Consider the following 12,750-nt stretch of genomic DNA (forward strand, 5'->3'; position numbering starts at 1 on the left):
TATATGTGAGTTATACTACATAGTGGAGAAGGCAATGGCAACCCCACTCCAGTACTCTTGCCTGGAAAATCCCATGGACGGAGGAGCCTGGTAGGCTGCAGTCCATGGCATCGCTAAGAGTCAGACAGGACTGAGCGACTTCATTTTCACTTTTCACTTTCATGCGTTGGAGGAGTAAATGGCAACCCACTCCAGTGTTCTTGCCTGGAGATTCCCAGGGATGGCGGGGCCTGGTGGGCTGCCATCTATGGGGTCGCACAGAGTCGGACACGACTGAATCGACTTAGCAGTGTACTACATAGAACACTAGATAAACTGTAGAGTTCAATCAGTCAAGCAACTTAAATGGTTTCTCCCCATAGAAACAAGAAGTATGGTCAATTTCATATGATTTTTAAGACAGGTGTTTCAAAAAACAATGCAATTTCTTAACAAAGAAAGATGCACATAAAGCTAAATCTTCTTTAAAAGGTGTGTGCACAAATTGAGCTTTTCTTCCTCAGTCGAAACTTTCTGTGGTGTTAACTCATTTAAAGGAGGGAAAATAATCTTCAGAAATCACACATTTTTTCCAAGTTCTGTATGTTTTCCTGCAGAGTTCTACATTTGATTTTGCTAGGTGCCAGGGACTGCTACTGAGCTATGAACTTGGCTTTCGTACCTTTGAGGGTACTGATTAAAATCATAATCAGAGACACAGCTCTTCTATTTTTTATTAGTCCAAGGCTTTCTCCTAATGTAGACTCAGGGTAAGCTTGGTTTTCAAATCTAATAGACAGCTCCAGATTCTTGTTCACTTTGGTAACACTATGGTAGTGACCATAGTGGTGAAAGTGGTGGGGCTTGAAGATTTTCCTTGCTGCTGCTGCTGCTAAGTCACCTCAGTCGTGTCCGACTCTGTGTGACCCCAGAGAGGGCAGCCCACTAGGCTCCTCTGTCCCTGGGATTCTCCAGGCAAGAACACTGGAGTGGGTTGCCATTTCCTTCTCCAATGCATGAAAGTGAAAAGTGAGAGTGAAGTCGCTCAGTCATGCCCAACTATAGCGACCCCATGGACTACAGCCCACCAGGCTCCTCCATCCATGGGATTTTCTAGGCAAAGGTACTGGAGTGGGGTGCCATTGCCTTCTCCGGAAGATTTTCCTTAGTTTCCTGCAAACTTGGCAGTCTCATCAAAAAGTATGTTTGTTAGGTTGATATAAAGACTTATTGTATTGTCATAGGGGTAGGATGGAGTGGAGGCTGTCATAACATGCTTGCTTTACTGCTAGAAGCTGAAGTTTTTGGAATTTGAAATATAGGCTCTTGTAAATAAATGAATATATTAGGGTTGACTCTTGGACAGGAGAAAAATATCATTGTAATTGATTTTTCATATGGCCATCCTATAGATTATTTTCTATTGTGAAAATGGAGGACATTCTGCCTTCAGAAAGGAAGCTGTCACGCAGTGGCCACCTGCATTCTATGCAGCCAGTTGACTGAAATAAGTCAATGTCCTAGCTCATTGCTCAAACACCACTCTTACCAATTTTCCTTGCTTTTCCTAATCTTCTCAAATGAGAAGAGGAATTATAATATGGGTGCCAAAATATTTGCACATTGAATGGTTAGTGAATACTAACTCATCATTTAGAAAAAAAATAATAATTACTTTTTTGATGTAGTAAAACATGCACTGGGACCAAATCCAAATGTACAGAGAAGAAAAACAGTGCAAAGCTGTTTCTCTCCTGTTTCTACCCCCAGTGCTCCAGCAATCCCGTAAGCAAAGGTGGTTATATTTTCTGCTCTTTCTGAGGTGTTTCTATGCACACTGATTACTGACTTGTAGTTGGTATTTTTCTGATTCCTTAGTTCTCCTAAAGTGTCTCTAAGTTCTAAAAACAAAGCACTATAATTTCTTTTTATGTATGGTATGAGAATGAGGAAGGGTGGCCCTTAAACACTGTGGCAATGTTAAAAGTGTATTTTTTTCCTGATATTTTAACTAATATTTAATTTTAATATTTGAGAATATGAAAGAAAGACAAGCCTAGAATAAAATAGAATTAGGGAAAGTTAGGGTATGAGTAACTATGCTGCTGATTTTTGAGATGATATATCAACTGAGGGAGCAGGAATGCCAAATCCTGTAAAGGGATTACTTTGTACCTGTAATGTAACCAAATTGGATCTCATCTACTTAGGAGGCCGGTCAGGGAAATATGAATTAATAAGAAAGCATATTCAATATCTCAAAATTATTTTTCATTTATATCTATAATCCAAAATTAGTTACACATTCTTTGGAATACTAAAAGAACAATATGAAGAATTATGAAAATAGAAAAATGCAAGGTGTATGAGTGGAAGATGACAGGAAAAATTTGGGTATATAAAAAGCTAAATTGGGAAGAATTACTGAAAAGATTAGTAAAGGGAATTACTTTTCATTGACAAGGAAGAAGTGCTGCCTTAATTAGTATATATTCTTTTTTTTAATTTTTAGCATTTTAATAAAAGCAGACTGGAATAATGGCAATAAAACGAATCTTTACATCTTTGAAACTATATGTGCTATATGATTTTCATAATGCAATGAATTCTGAAGATATTTATCATATAGAAACAAGCACCTCAAATCTTCAACCAACTTTGGGCTGAGAGAAGTTGACACAAGTATTGAAAATATTCAAAGACCAAAACAAGATATGTACATGTATGTACAATAATTTTCAGATCTTTCAAAATTCTGACAAAAATCAGCAAATTAGTACTACATGAAACATCACCTTCTGAAGTTTAAGGAACATTAAAGGGGCTGAAAGAAAAGGCAGAAGACTTTATTCGACCTTGATCTTGATAATTCAGGTGTCATTCTTTGGGGCCAAATTGGAGTCAAGGTATTTTTTCATGAGAACAAGAAGTCAACTAGAAAATAAAAGATAAAGGTGCTGTCCCTTTATCCCCGAGTGCTCAGAAAGACCTTATCCAGAGACCTTACCTCTTTAAAGACCAGCCTTCAGTCAGAAATAACTAGAGCAACTTCTGTCTGACAAAAAGTAGCTAAGATTTCACACTGAATTGATAATCATATCCACGAGGAGAAATATGAGATAAGAAAATAGACTACAGCTGCTGCTGCTGCTAAGTCACTTCAGTCGTGTCCAACTCTGTGGGACCTCATAGACGGCAGGGTGAATATCAAACCTAGAGAGAATGGATGACCATGACTAGAAATAAGCTTCAGATCAGATCAGTTGCTCAGTCATGTCCGACTCTTTGCGACCCCATGAATTGCAGCACGCCAGGCCTCCCTGTCCATCACCAGCTCCTGGAGTTCACTCAGACTCACGTCCATTGAGTCAGTGATGCCATCCAGCCATCTCATCCTCTGTTGTCCCCTTCTCCTCTTGCCCCCAATCCCTCCCAGCATCAGAGTCTTTTCCAATGAGTCAACTCTTCGCATGAGGTGGCCAAAGTATTGGAGTTTCAGCTTTAGCATCATTCCTTCCAAAGAAATCCCAGGGCTGATCTCCTTCAGAATGGACTGGTTGGATCTCCTTGCAGTCCAAGGGACTCTCAAGAGTCTTCTCCAATACCACAGTTAGACTCTAACAATGCTTGGAGAACCTGAAGACACAAACGTTTCAACTAGGCTGCAGGCTTTCTGTGTCTGCTTTATAAACCCCAGTGTGACCATGGTTGTTCCTGCTGTGCATTCCTCCTTAATGTATCAAATCTCTCTCTCATATACATCACATAAACACTCAGAGAAGCAGAAAAAAACTCTACAAAAGGTTGAGTGCAAAGATTCCAAAATTGCTTAATCATTCTTTGGTCATGAAGATGTTCAAATAGTACTTCCCTTTCAATTTAATCACAAAGTGAGTCTGCCTTGATTTAAAATGACATCCCTGAAATTAATCATGATTTCATGTTTGTTTACAGTGGTATAGTTACAGTTACTACTAAAGTTCATAGCTACAGACTCTAAAGAGATTATCTTGTTACTTTATAATCATATGTAGATACTCGGAGCATTTTACAATTAGGGCAGCTTTCACGTTCAAATAATCATTTAAGAAAAGATTTATTAATAAATGGAATATCTAATTTTTGAAAATTAACTATTTAAAACAGCTCCAGAAATCTGCCCCTCCAGTGGGGAGATAAACCAGTACTATCTTGGGAACAAAATAATACAATTAAACCTCCCCTGCAAAAAAAAAAAGAGAGAGATAAAGATCTGAGTGGATACACACATCACAGTCTCTGTGAACCCACACAAAAATAAGCAGGGGATAGGCGTTGGGGTGGTTTCAGAGTGCACCATTATTCACAGGAAAACAGCGAGATTCACCACGGAGGACATAATTCTTTTGACAGTGACAGGACCTCATTCACAGAACCAGGACTGATGGTGCATGCACAGTCAGCGTGCCAAGCAGCACAGGACCTGGATGCGGGTCCCTAATGGTGAACTGAGATCATTGCTGAGGACACTCAGTGATCACATAAGGGACACTCTGTTTGCTCTCTGGGAGACGCAGTTCATTTGCACTAATTGCAGGCTTGGGGGCCTGGAGAAGGCAGCTCTGTGTACACACACTGTATTCCCTTTGTTGGTGAAGGTAGCTCTCACGGGTCCTGTTCCTCCTGGCATTGTAAATGTGTGTGTATTAACAGAGAGACTTAGCTGCCTTTAAAATATATGTGCATTTCTAATTCTTTGCACTAGGCTTACTAATCACTGGTGAGGGGAAGCTACAATATAATAGTGAATTACTCTCCGGAAAAGTTGAGCAGATAATTCATGAAATAAAAGAAATCCAGGAAAGCCTAACCCAATTAGGCCTAACCCAAGCCAAACCCTACTGTTTACAGGACTTGTTTTTCTTCAGAAAAGTTTCACTGAAAAAAAAAAGTTCTATCTACTGATCTATTAAGCACCTATCTATCTGGGTCATTTTCACAGGTACAAAGATTGACTAATTCTCATCTCTAAGAATGCATCTTTTAAAATATACTACTTTCTTTTGTTCAAACAACTTTTGAAGAAATGTAAGATCATGAATCCTCATATCTTTCAAACTTAGAAACTGCATATTGAAGACACTGAACAGTGGAAAATGAGCATAAAATAAATATAATCACGTTGATATAGTGAAGCTTTGACATTCTCAAGAGGTTTGGTTGACTGGAAAAATAAATATTTACCAAGAATTTGAAATAACTAATGATATATACTAATCACTAACACAGGCAAACAAAAAAGTAGACATAATCCTTGTGCTGGTAACATTTACAATTTATGAGGGAATGACAGACATGCACATTATGAAAAGTTACCTACAAGGTCCAGGCTAACCAGTATCTCCTAAATGAATGAGAAGTGTAAGCTGGACTTCAATAATTCAGAAATGGACAGTCTCAGGTTTTCATTATGAGAGTCAACAAATGATTACCAGAGAATATAAACATTTGATTGAATTGTGAATAGAATAGTAAGTTGGAATGTGGGAAAGGCTTGTCAGATAGGTGAAGGTGTTTTCTGAGTATGAGATGCACATGAGAGAAGACAGTGGGGGGAACCAAAGATAACAGGTGTTGCAGTCAAGTGTGGGAGGACCTAGGCAGTTGTCCAAAGAGTTTGAAGTACTAGAAACAGAAGCTCATCCAAGTTTTGAGAAGGATATGTAACCAAATGGTGGTTCAAAATCTTTTAATTGATCGAAGAGTAACAGGGAAATTGACAGGAATGGAGACTATAGGAAAGGAGGTCAGTTAGGTGACATGCTAAGTGCACGCTAAGTCCCTTCAGTTGCGTCAGACTCTTTGCGACACCATGGACTAGGCTCCTCTGTATATGAAATTCTCCAGGCGAAAAGACTGGAGTGAGTTGCCATTTCTTCTCCAGGGGATCTTCCCAACCCAGAGACTGAATTCATGTCTCTTATATCTCCTGAACTGGCAGGCGGGTTCTTTACCACTAGTGCCACCTGGGAAGCCCAAGTTAGGCGACTGTGTTCCGCAAACGAGGGGATAAGGCACTGATCTAAGGAAGGCTAAGGAAGGCACAGATAAAAGCTAAAGGCCCAGTGATCTTATTATTATTTTTTTAATCTAATAATGCATATCCAGCAGGCAGGAGAAAAGTAACAGACTGAACTATCTGGGTGAGAGGCAGATTTAGAGAAAACCGTTAAGATGCTTTGTGAGTTGGCTTGCTTGTTTGTTTTTTAGGAGGAGTTTAAAGTGGAATGCTGCATTTAAGTTGCTGAAGCAATACTTGGGGAGGGAGGTGTGTGTAGTCCATGGGCAGTAGTTAGAAATATGGCCCTGGAACACAAGGGAGAAATGAAAGCTGCAGATAAATCTAAGTATTTGAAGCCACAGGGCTGAACATCACCTCTACCAAGATAAAGATGTTTGAACATAAGGTGAGGTTGATGGCAAGGGAAGGTTTCCTGAGCATATGAATTTTAAATAGCATTTTAAAGAGAAATTCTCCTAGATGATATAAGGCTGTATCATCCTTGCAAGCATTAGAGCTAATGTCACTTCCATGAACTTTCTGAAGGACAAATATAATGGAATACAATGTAGATGGAGTACACTGAACTACAGGACTGTGATTTACCTTACAGAAGTCAGAAGTCACTTTGTCCTCAGCGTAGTTAACAACACAGGGAAATATGGTGGAAAAGGACGAGTTCAGGTTTCCCTGGGTTCAGAGTTCAACTCTGCTATCATTACCTTAATAAAGTACTTAAAGGTAAATTTGAGCATCTCATTTCTTAAGCAAATATACTGTGATTATGGGACTAGAGATAACATATATCCCATATAGCTTGTACATAGTATGCATTCACTAAAGGAAACTTGTCATTTTTTATTTTATTTTTGTAATGTTTATTACTTACAAGGATAAAACTACATTTCTAAGGGTAGAACTACACTGATTTCCATTACCAAAGTGACATATATCAGAAAAAGAAACATTTCTGTAATGTAATTTTGAATAAATAGAGGGAAACTAGAATAAAATAAATATTCATGTATGTGAATATTCATTGATGTTAGTAAAACTTAATTGACTGATTACCTATTTAAAAGTGGTCACTGACTTTATATACATATGGTATGAAAGCAAAAGAAATATAATTCTACAAACTACATTTCAAAGGAGTAAAGATCAAGACAATGAATAATAGGGGTAAACTGAGGACTCTAAAACCTTTATTTCCGCAGTGAAAACAGTTCACTTTGGTGAAGTATATAAGGGGTTAAAGACTAGTAGGTTTGGTACTTAGTTGCTGTTGCTGTTGTTTAGTCACTAAGTCATGTCTAAATCTTTGCCACCCCGTGGACTGTAGCCTGCCAGGCTCCTCTGGATCCCCTGGAGGAGGAAATGGTAAACCACTCCAGTATGCTTGCTGGGATAATCCCATAGTTAGAGGAGCCTGGAAGGCTACAGTTCATGGGACCTGCAAAGAGTCAGACACACATATATAAAGAATATTATATATATATAAAACTAGAAATATTTTATATCCAGAGAAGGAAATGAGTTGCCTTTTACATGATTTACAGAAATGAATAAAAAATAAGAAGCACTAAGTAGGTAAAAACTTTTAATTCCTTCTTTAAAGATGTACAAGTAAAATAGTGGTCATATTGCAGAGAAGAAGCCAATTCTGACTCCATGTTGGAATTGTTTGACTTGCTTTGCATTGCTTTTGTTATTATAATCATACAGAATGATCTGTCTCAGAGAATACTGCTCCTCTGCCTGACTGTTTAAAGTGTCTTTGTTCAACCCCGTCCACCTGTGAATGGCAGGAAGGAAGAAATTAACACATCCCCTGCCTGAGGCTTGTCATTCTGGGAGATGTTTGCAATATTTCCCATAACAACTGTAAATATCTATGCACCCAACATAGGAGCACCTCAATACATAAGACAAACATTAACAGACATAAAAGGAGAAATTGGCAGTAACACAATAATAGTAGGAGACTTTAACTCACACTCACACCAATGAACAGATCATCAAAACAGAAAATTAATAAGAAAACACAAAAGAAATAAAAGAAATCCAGATTGGAAAAGAAGAAGTAAAGCACTCACTGTTTGTGGATGACATGATACCGCACATAGAAAACCCTAAAGATAGTATCAGAAAAGTAACAAGAGCTAATCAATGAATTTAGCAAAGTTGCAGGATACAAAATCAATACACAGAAATCACTTGCATTTCTATATACTAACAATGAAAAATCAGAAAGAGCAATTAAGGAATCAATCCCATTCACCATGGCAACTAAAAGAATAAAACATCTAGGAATAAACTTACCTAAGGAGACAAAAGTACTGTACACAGAAAATTATAAGACATTAATGAAAGAAATCAAAGGTGACATAAACAGATGGAGAGATATTCCATGTTCCTGAAGAATCAATATTCTGAAAATGACTGTACCACCAAATGCAACCTACAGATCAAATGCGATCCCTATCAAATCACCAATGGCATTTTTCACAGAAATAGAACAAAAAATTTCACAACTCATATGGACACAAAAGACTCTGAATATCCAAAGCAGCCTTGAGAAAGAAGAATGCAGCTGGAAGAATCAACCTTCCTGACTTCATATTGTACTACAAAGCTACAGCCATCAAGACAGTATGGCACTGGCACGTAAACAGAAATATAGACCAATGAAACAATTAATGGCCTTTTTGCTTTGCTTCCTCACCTCCCCCTTCTCTGGTCTATAAAAGAGCCTGGTGTTCAGATCCTAGTAAGATGGTTATTTTGAGGTGCTAGCCTGCTATCTTCTCAGTCATCTGGCTTTCAGAATAAAGTTGTTTTTCTTGCCTCAACACCTAGTCTCTCAGATTCATTGGCCTGTCCTGTGGCAAGCAGAGCGAGCTTGGACTTGGTAATAGGCGTGTGTTTACAGATTGTTAAGAAATGTATTTGTTCTTCTATTTGGTAATATTAATATAAGATTCAGGATAGTACAGCAGCTAAGAGTATTGATTCTGGATCCAGATTTCCTATATATGAATTCCAGTTACAGGGCAAGATATTTAACTGTAGTGTACCTCAGTCTTCATCTGTAAAACAGCATTTGACTAATAAGACTATAAGAGAATTAAATGAACTGATACATACAATGAGGTTAAGGAGCTCCTAGCACATGATAAGATCCAAAAGAAATTAATTATTTAATATTATTTATTACCATTATTATCAATTTTACTTATAATGGAATAAAGTTACCTCAGTAAACTTTCTCCTTTTCCAAATGTATCTCATTAATTATATTATTTATGCTCTATACTGAGGTCTGGTATTAATTACTATTATAGGCTCCTACAGGGCAGTGTTAGCTAAAATGTAAGCAACAATTTTCTCAATATTATTTGAAGTGTCCTGAATCCAATGAATGTATATGGGGAGAAGACAAAGGCACAACAAAGACCCTGTGCTGGAAAAAATGTGATGAGGGTCTAATGGTGAAGAGTTGGTGAGGTTCAAATGGTGATGAGATTCAAATGGTAAATGTATATACGAGGGGGGCAAAGAAGTTTTATCTTAAAATCCCTGTTGAAACTTTTTATCTTAAAAACTCTCTTGGATAAACATGAAGAAAAACAAAGACCCTTCAAAAATGGGACTTGGCAAAGGATTTCTAATAAAGGATGATGAAACAATTTTCTGGTTTGGGGCTGTTTTCTCCTACCTTTCAAGTCCCATAATAAGAAAGAAAAAGTAGTATAAGACCACTGCTATACCAGGTTCACAGAGGAACTGTTTGTGGCATCTGTTGACTACTCAGATATCCTGAAGCTGGCCTGCATAGTTGTTCTCTGTTATTTTCAGGCTCAGATGTCCAAAGACAGTTACAAGGCTAGTGTTAGTTAAGAAGAGTTCAAATCAGTCCATTTTACCTGGAGCCTTAAAAACATCCTAGTCATAAAAAGCAAAACAAAATATTTCTCATGTCTAAGGTATGAATAAAAGGGGATGGAGCTTTCCAGATTCACTATGCCCTCAAGTTAAAATAAATTTCTAGTCTGAGAATTTGTATGTCAAGAATGTTTCATTTGATTTGCCCTAAACAGAATATAAATGGAACAGAAATCAATGATTTGGGCCTTATCAAGGCCATATATTTTACATTTTTATCTATAAGGTTTTAATCAGTAAGAAATCCTATAACTGCTCTTTGACATCCAACTCCTGCTTCTTTTGTGATTATTTTCTTCCACTTAGCTGAATTGTTGTGCTTTTCGTATCAAAGTTCAACTAAGGAAACTATGTCTTATCAACTTAATTTAAATCCACTACATGATGAAAAGTAAATATTTTGACAGAAACATTTCAGAATCAAAAATCAAAAGAGATGGTATCTAAGTACTTGAAAATTATCAGATCATTTACAGTAAATAAATTACACTATGTACCTAAACTGATTTTTAGCATTTGTAGCCAGAAATCAATGATTGCTGGGGTCAGAGAATAATTTTTTAACCAATATATTAATAGAGGAAGCTATCCTCATACATTAACCAAAATGAAACCATTTTCTAAGGTTTTATACCTTGATTGACACATATTGAATGTTTGGTCTCCTTATATTTAATGAAGAACATTTATACAGGTATTATGGAAAATGAAGGTAAAATTAGGCTTATGAAACTTTTCTTTGATAAAAAATAATTAGGCATGAAAATTCAAATAATATGTTGCTATAGGAGCAGTATGCTGCTGCTGCTAAGTCCCTTCAGTCGTGTCCGACTCTGTGCGACCCCGTAGACGGCAGCCCACCAGGCTCCCCTGTCCCTGGGATTCTCCAGGCAAGAACACTGGAGTGGGTTGCCATTTCCTTCTCCTAGAAGCAGCATAGTGATAAGTAAAAAGTATAGACATCAAAGTAGTTGTAGGAAATATCTTAAGAATAATGTTTGCAAGATACATGTATTAACATTGTTTTCAATGGTTTTAACACAGCTCTTAGACTTTCAATGCCCATTAAAATAATGATATGCCATTATTAACAAATAAATAAGTAAAACAAAACTTTAGAAACTTTTTCCAAGATTACAGGCAAAGAGAATGTCATAGTTTAGTTTTGGTTATTATGAATAAGATTATGAAAAATCTATACTATAAATAAATTTTTGTACTACATTAGCAACAAGCATAAGGAAATTGCAAATGCCTACCTTGCACAAACACACTTTATATCTGTCTAATACTTTTTATATAAGGATATGACAGATGATAAATTAAAGGGATAATATCTTTCCCTTGTTCAAGGTAATTGCCTTCATGATATCAATTGTGAAGATGCTTTCTCCAAATTGCCAGATTGTGTGATAAAGGTGGAAGGATAAATACATGGACATTTTGTAACTTCAGTTATTCTGTGGACTGTATTCATTGATGTTGTTAACTAAATCACATGACACAACCTCTATTCACAGAGCTGAAAGTATAGTAAGGTTTATAAGGATAACTGTATCTAATTAATATCTAATATTAACTAACAAAAAATATTTCACAATGTGACACAGTCGTATTCATGACTTATAACACCTTCTAAGATTTAAACCACTCACTGAAAGTGAAAGTCTCTCAGTCATGTCCAACTCTTTGGGACACAGTCCATGGAATTCTCCAGGCCAGAATACTGGAGTGGGTAGCCTTTCCCTTCTCCAGGGGATCTTCCCAACCCAGCAATTGAACCCAGGTCTCCTGCAGTGGAGGTGGATTCTTTACCAACTGAGCTATCAGGGAAGCCCCAAACTACTCACCATATTGCCACTAAAATTGTATGAGTAAAACCAGAAATAGAGGAAGTTGAATAAATCGCGAGATACACCAAAATTTAAACTAATAAATTCAGACACAAGAATCATATCCTTCCCATTTGATATCATAATCCTCTCCTGGAAGATAACTGTAAACATTATATATATATATATACACACACACATATATATATACATATATATACACATACATATGTACATATACACACAGACACACACACATGCATACATACACACCTGAAAATAAATGTGAAAAAATATATATGAATGAACTATATATATTGTCAGTAATGCCTAACGCGGCTCCCGATGGGAGCCGCGTTAGGCATTACTGACAATATGTTTGAACACAGATATAGTATATATTCAGCTATTTCCAGAAGAACTGCTGAACCTATGACAAACGTAAATGACTAACCTGGTGTCACTACTACTCCATTTCCATTGACCACAGGCCTCTCTTCCTCTTCCTCCTCAGGAGGCTCTATGCTTGCTTTCTCCATGTTGCTCACTGATTTATTCCTCTTTCGTTTTCCTTCAGCGCTTGGAGTGGCTCCAGGAAGTATCTGGTCTGTTACATTTAATAATAATGGTGCTGGTTCTGCTGGAGGCTTTGGGGTACCGTAGTAATTGTCTGCAAACAATAAAAAGCATTATGAAGTTAAGCATTTCTCCTACCGATGTGCATAATTTGTAAAGAATGGAAATTTTATTAACAAATGTGGATCCTAGTTTGTATACATAATATATATATATTATATACCTACAAATATATCATTTTATAGCCTTTTATGTTTTTAATACATGAATTTGTTTCTTCTTTTGTATTGGGCTTTAATGCTTAAGGAAAGATACAGATCTATCTTTATTTCACCTTAATTCCAAATAAAATATAGTCTTACTTATTGATATGGCACA

The 12,750-nt window shown here is 36.9% G+C and overlaps 1 protein-coding gene across 12 annotated transcripts in view; it reads right to left on the reverse strand.

Annotated features, from left to right (window-relative positions):
- MAGI2 (membrane associated guanylate kinase, WW and PDZ domain containing 2) overlaps positions 1–12,750 on the reverse strand; it is a 1,464,809-nt gene that overhangs the window by 527,277 nt on the left and 924,782 nt on the right. For all 12 annotated transcript variants that reach the window (XM_027539773.1, XM_027539768.1, XM_027539771.1 and 9 more), the window contains one exon: positions 12,251–12,466. In XM_027539773.1, the coding sequence (XP_027395574.1) occupies positions 12,251–12,466 (216 nt within the window). The remainder of the gene's footprint in view (positions 1–12,250; positions 12,467–12,750) is intronic.

This window comes from Bos indicus x Bos taurus, chromosome 4, assembly GCF_003369695.1.
Source record: "Bos indicus x Bos taurus breed Angus x Brahman F1 hybrid chromosome 4, Bos_hybrid_MaternalHap_v2.0, whole genome shotgun sequence".
NCBI classification, from domain to species: domain Eukaryota; kingdom Metazoa; phylum Chordata; class Mammalia; order Artiodactyla; family Bovidae; genus Bos; species Bos indicus x Bos taurus.